We start from the raw sequence: 6,264 nt of genomic DNA, 5'->3' as shown, positions 1-6,264 counted from the left end.
TCCCTAATTACATTCAGATGCAGTTTTGACCTTTGTCTGGCTCAACCAGCACAGGTAACATTTTTGTTTAATGCTTGCCACGCTCCATAGGCTTTATATATAGGTTTTCAGTTAGCCTGCTGGTTTTGAGTTAAAACTGGTTTACGCTTCAGGAAGATGTTGGGCAATAGCGAGACATGTTGTGCTACTCGTCACGGTGGTTGTTTTGCATCATGGACTCAGATGTCAGATTTGCATGCCTGTGTGTCTCTCTTGGGTCTGCAAACTTGGGTGTAAGGGATAAAGCCTAAAAAAGACATCCCAGTTATTTAAATGACCTACATCTTAGAGTTTTGGCTGGGAAACTCCAGTGCTGGAAAAGGATGGGAATTTGTGTGCTCCTGGAAACCCTGCTACCCGGAGTGAGGAGGCGATGCCGCCTCCTGGTCTGAAACAGGGAGCTCAGTTCCAAAATTTCTCAGCACAAGACATGCTTGAAAGTCCTTTTAAAATGTGTGTTGCAATTCCATGTGTTTTGCTGTATTGTAGAAAAAAATAATCCTTTAAACGTCTTGTAAATAGCTTTTATTTGGAATTTTACTTTAAGTAGGTTTCAAGGATAAGTAAGATAAATAAGATTTTGGGTAAAAATTTCACCCTAAGTAGATGCCTAACCTTTTTTTTTTTTAAAAAAAAAAGGCTTGAAATTCAACTGATTTAGAAAGCTTCAGCTTCATGTGTATTCCTGTATGAAGAAGCTCCTGTGTATTTGAAGTGTTTTGGTATTGGTGAAAATAATTTATCAAACCTTCTGATGCTAAAAAGTTGAAAGCTGAAATAATTATGAAAATAGGAGGTAGAACTGTATTTTGTCTTTCTCTTCTTTGCAGTGTTGCTCTGGGTTTTTTCCCTTCTCTTCACCTCAGTAGTTCTCCTACTGGGCAGCGTAAAAAAAAATAAGTCCTGCATACGCAATGTGTACACTTGGCTCGCTGTCTGCGTAAGTGACATTTTAAAAATGTATACTGTATGCACATTGCTCCATGAAGTGATGATTTAATTTGCCTAGGGTAAATGTCATAATTGTTCCTCTAGCATGACTGGTCATCCTACCTCCCCCTGTAGATGGGACCTATTTTTCATCACTTCGTAGCCAGGGATTTCGTCTGTTCTTAGTGCTTCCCTGGAATTAGGTGATGTTTGGGTTGCAGACACCATCACCAAGTGTTTATTTGTTTAATTAAATAAGACATAACTTCCGACAGGCCTTTTCCCAGCCAGCATGGAGCAGTTTGGATCTGAGCTTTGTGGTTGCACCTGGTTCTTCTGCTGTTGCTGCTTTTAATCATAAAATCCATCTGTGAAGAACGATTCTATGCAAGGCTTTAGCACTGGATTTTCCTCGCTTGTGTTTTTGATGTGCTGTTTCTTAACATACATATAGCTGGTTTTCCTCGTGTTTGTTTCCTTTATCTAGCTGCTTGGCCATGTGATTAGTTTTATGTATTCAACCCAATTTTACAATTTTAATGATGCAGTATTTTTCCAGTCAGTTGCACCTGATGCCTGTTTCAACCTTTGGTTTCTCTGGGCACTTGCTATAATCATTTTATTAACTGTTTTAAATCTGCTTCAAGGTCCTCGTGCACTATTAATATACATGTGTTACAGTATTTTCATGCAGTAATCAAGTTTCAGTGCAGTTTTGTATATGTTGGATTATTGAATGTCTAGCCAGAGAGGCTGGACAAAAACGTCATGAAGATAAGAAGCAAGTAATTGAGCTTTGTGTGTCATTAATTAAGATGCATAGCTTCATGTATTTCTTAAGCATATGAACTCTGTTTGTTCTCTCGGGTGTTTCCTCCCACATGTAGTGTGTGCGCACATGTTTACATAACTTGTAATCTTCATTTTAAAAATATGGCCGAGAAACATTGGGTAATCTTCATTTTAAAAATATGGCCTAAGATTTGAGGAGAAACATTGAAAAAAAATGCATACCAGTGGTAGGTCTGGTTAGCTGAAGTTGATTCAAAAGTAGCTGGGAAGTTGAGGCATCGACAGCAAAGATGAGGCTATCACCTGAGTGTTGTGGTTTAATCCCAGCCAGCACCTAAGGACCACACGGCTGCTAACCCACTGCTCCCTCCTCCAGTGGAGGAGGAGAATCGGAAGAAGAGACAAGGGAACTCCTGGGTTGAGATAAGAACTCTGTGATAATTGAATATACATTCATAAAATAGTGATACTAATAGTACTAACAATACTAGTAATATTAACACTACTACTACTACGTAATGAAAATAGAACAAATTATACAATTGCTCACCACCTGCTGACTGATGCGCAGCCAGGTCCTCAGTCAGGAGAGCCAGAGCCCAAGAGCCTGAGAGAGTGACCGTAGCAGGGTCAGAGCGAGCCCCAATAGTGAGGGCACGAACGAGAAAACCAACCAACCAGCACGGCCCCCCCGGCCCACCCCCAGCTTATATATTGAGCGTGACATTCTATGGCATAAAGTGTCCCTTTGGTCAGTTTGGGTCAGGTGTTCGGGCTGTGTCCCCTCCCAGTTTTTTGTAGCAAAAAAGCTGGGAACACAGGCGGAGTATCAGAAACTGGAAGAGTCCTTGACTTGGTGCAAACACTCCCTAGCAACAACTAAAAACATCAGTGTTATCAGTACTCTTCTCAGAGTAAATCCAAAACACAGCCCCATGCTAGCTACTGTGTAGAAAATTAACTCTGTCTTACTATTCCAACTGCAGCAAACAATGTGCTCGCTTTTCCTCCTTTTCAGATATGCAAAAACAAAGGTGAAAATTTAAGTGGATTTTAAGGAAAGAAGTGTCTCATAAATCAATGCTGCTGTTTAATTTCCCCCTCCCCCCCCTTCTTCTCTTATTAGCATGGATGCCATGGAACATGCACAGCTTATGAGACAAGCTGGGAACCAGGATTTTAAAAATGGAAATTACGCTTTGGCCATCAGAAAGTACGATCAAGCTCTACATATGCTTGGTTATTTAATGCAGCAGATCCCGTAAGTATTCTTCAATTACAGGATGTAAACCATAAGGCTGTATTTCTTGCCTTGACGCCTGATTTTCTTGTATCTTCTGTCACGCTCTTTAGTGTACCAGTTTGGTAATGAAAGAGGAATTGCTGTTTCTGACATATATGTGGGAGATTAGTTGGTGACTGTAATCTGAATATTTGTATATAAGGATCATTTATAAATCAGTGTAATCCATAAACTGTGTTGGTTTCTGGTAAATTACTTCTGTTTCTTAGCTGACATGCTGTGGATTAATCTTGCTGTGATTCTGCCATGCATTGGTCATGTCTATGGCCTGTTACATGGGACATCTGATTATCTTTGAAATTATTCATGCAACTTACATTGTTATTTGGTCTTACTGAATATTCACAGGTTTGTGAAAAAATAATTTTTCAGCAGAAGAGTTCTTTGGGTATTTCTTTCCAACTATTAAGTGCTTGTTTTCATCAGTCAACATCAATTGCTGATGCTATTAATGATTAAATAGTTGAGTATTATGTTAACTAATGAATATTCATTACAACCGTGCATTAACGTTGTTGGTAACCTCATTTGACACCAGCCATTCATTTAATTTGACTATTAGACTAAGTAGTAAACCAGATGCTTTGTGTACTTCATTGTATTCTGTTCTCTAAAATACATTTCTTTATTTCTTAGCTGGTGTAAATGTGGGTAATTTTGTTGACTTCATCAGGTGGTGATACAGTAAAATGCATTTAGATTGTTTTTTGGTGACCAAGATGTATTTAGCATTCTTTCCATCTAGCAGCTTCCATTTGTGTGTCTCTTTCCTCCCATTCTTGGCCATTTGCTTTACTGAGCCATATCTAGGTGTGTTGAGATGATCTGAACGCTTTCTAAATCCTCGTAGTGCGTTTATTCCAGTGGGTTGGCATTCTGCTTCAGAAGGGACCAGGGTATCGCTAAGGGTATCACTGAGGTATCATTTAGGACGTCGTTAGGAGATTTTATAGTTGGTGTTCAAATGATCTTTATTTTCTACAACTCCATTTTTACCTTTCATTTTGTTAGGTGGGTGATACGTAGACTTTTTTCTTTTTTTGTGGTTTCTAACTGTGAAGTAGGTTGCGCCCTTTTTCAAGTGAATGAACAGTTACGCTGAAAACGTATTTTTCAGGTGTTCCAGGGACATAGCGGTGTTACAGTGCAACAAATCGACTGCCTTGTACAATCTTCGTAAATGGAGAGAAGCAATGTTTTCAGCCTACCAGAGCTTACACTGGGATCCGAAATACGTTAAGGTACTCAGATGTTTAAGCTGGCAGGTTTTGCATGCGTTACATTTTAAAGCAAGTGTCAATATCTGCTTTTTATGGGGCTTTTGTTATGAGGTGTGATAAACAAATATAGCATAAAATTCCAGGATTGGTGTCTGACTCTGTACATGAGCATCAGAATTACTTCTGTATTTGTGCATTTAATAAAATGAAGCAGCTCTCTTTTTGCACCAAGCGATGCTGGTTCTTTCTGGGTGCCAACGAGAGAGGCAGTAATCATTTAAAGAAAGATAACTGATTTATTATTATCCCAGACCAGGTGATGTTAAGTAATAAAATCTTACGTGCCCTTGTGTTCCTGGAGAGCTGGGGATGACGTGGCACCGGCCAGGTCTCTGGTCAGGCCATGGCACGCCATGCAGATCCCATCCACGGTGCGGTTCACCAGCTCTGTGTGTGTTTGCGGTCGGTGTTACGGAGCCTGGCTCGGGATACGGGTTCATCAGTCACTGACAGCCGTCAGGTCTGGCATGGGAACTTCCCTTTGAAGGCCTTCTTGGGCACTGTGCCCTGATATTCTTTCCATGTTAATAAGCCTGCAGTTCCTGGGAACAGGACGTGGTGATCGAGGTCATACTGTGTTTCCAGTGGGCAGAACAATACACTGCACACAGGCTTGAGATTGAGTACACATTGACTCAAATACTCATCTGTTAGGAATAAGTAGTGTTTGTACAGTATTCATGGTACGGAGGCACACACTTGAATTGGCTTTTGTGTACAGTAGTCTTCTGGGCTAATCAGTACAGGCTCCCACAACCTTCAGTAGAAGGTATTTAATTTAGATACAACAAAATTGCACGCAAATGTCAATTTAACTTGTGCTGTATTGCAGCATGCCAGTTATCTGGTTTAAAAAAAATGGACTCCTCTGTGATTCTGAGCTGGTACAAAGTAGTTCGGGGTGAATATAGACACGTTCAGGTGCAATTAGCCAAAGAATGGGTACGTTGTGGTAAATACTGCAAAATGCAGTGACATGGGGACATAAAGACATATTCTGGACCTTGTGACCAAAAAAAAAAAAAAGAAAAACTCTGTCCAGAGGAGGTCAAAATACAGATGCCAGCAGTATTTCTTTCATCCTGTAGTTATTTTCCAACTTTCATATTCCAGGATTTATCACTCTTACTATCTGGGGTGAGATCAGTAGTATATTGTGAATTTCGAAGCATGTTTCTTGTACTTTCTCTTTGGATCTGTGTGTAGGAAGCTGTAAAAATAGTACTACATATCAGTTTTATAGCATAATTAGAGAATTTTAAGAGAAAATGATAACGTTTTGTAGAAAAGACTTCTGAATATTTTCCCAACAATGATATTTTTTGTTCTTTTCTCTCCTCAGGCTTATTATAGAGCTGGTCACTCACTGATCATGTTATCAGACACTTGTGAGGCGATTTCTATGTTTCATAAAGGATTGGTTCTCCTGAACGCTTCTGCGGATCGAACTCAAATTGCTGATTTTGTAGCAGGAATCTTCATAAGTGTCAACGGTAAACTCAAGAGCTTAATTTTTCTAAGAGCTTTTCAGTAGTGGTGACAACAGAAGTCCTTTGGTAGGGTGTCCTTCGTGAAATCATTCATTTGGTCCTTAGTGCCTCAGGTCTGTTTGAGAATTATGAACATGTTGAGTGGCCTAATCAAAAGGATGTGGTGAAGTCGGTCCATAGAGCAGACGCCAGCAGTCCCAGAACACTCTGCAGGGGCGTGTGTTGTCTTACAGGAACGCGTCTATTGTGGAATAGTTAGAAAAGGTTGAAATTCAGAGTCAGGAAGACAAGATTGGAGATTTGGAGCTCTAGACCCCTAAGGCTTTAGTGGGTTTTGTCTAAATCACTTTGGTTTTTTTTCTAGCTAGGTAGATTTGAAGATAATTAGAAGATACTCCGCTTAAACTGGAGTTTACAGTGCAGTGTCAAC

General features: G+C 39.9%; 1 protein-coding gene across 1 annotated transcript in view; it reads left to right on the top strand.

Annotated features, from left to right (window-relative positions):
• Nucleotides 1–2,888: 2,888 nt before the first annotated feature.
• TRANK1 (tetratricopeptide repeat and ankyrin repeat containing 1) overlaps nt 2,889–6,264 on the top strand; it is a gene marked incomplete at its 3' end in the record, with an annotated part of 39,291 nt that continues 35,915 nt past the window's right edge. Inside the window, exons 1-3 of the mRNA XM_010155224.1 lie at nt 2,889–3,022; nt 4,182–4,305; nt 5,687–5,837. Of these exons, the coding sequence (XP_010153526.1) occupies nt 2,889–3,022; nt 4,182–4,305; nt 5,687–5,837 (409 nt within the window). The remainder of the gene's footprint in view (nt 3,023–4,181; nt 4,306–5,686; nt 5,838–6,264) is intronic.

Source organism: Eurypyga helias, unplaced genomic scaffold, assembly GCF_000690775.1.
Source record: "Eurypyga helias isolate BGI_N326 unplaced genomic scaffold, ASM69077v1 scaffold8567, whole genome shotgun sequence".
Classification (NCBI taxonomy): Eukaryota; Metazoa; Chordata; class Aves; order Eurypygiformes; family Eurypygidae; genus Eurypyga; species Eurypyga helias.
This window is presented reverse-complemented; position numbering and strand designations above follow the sequence as displayed.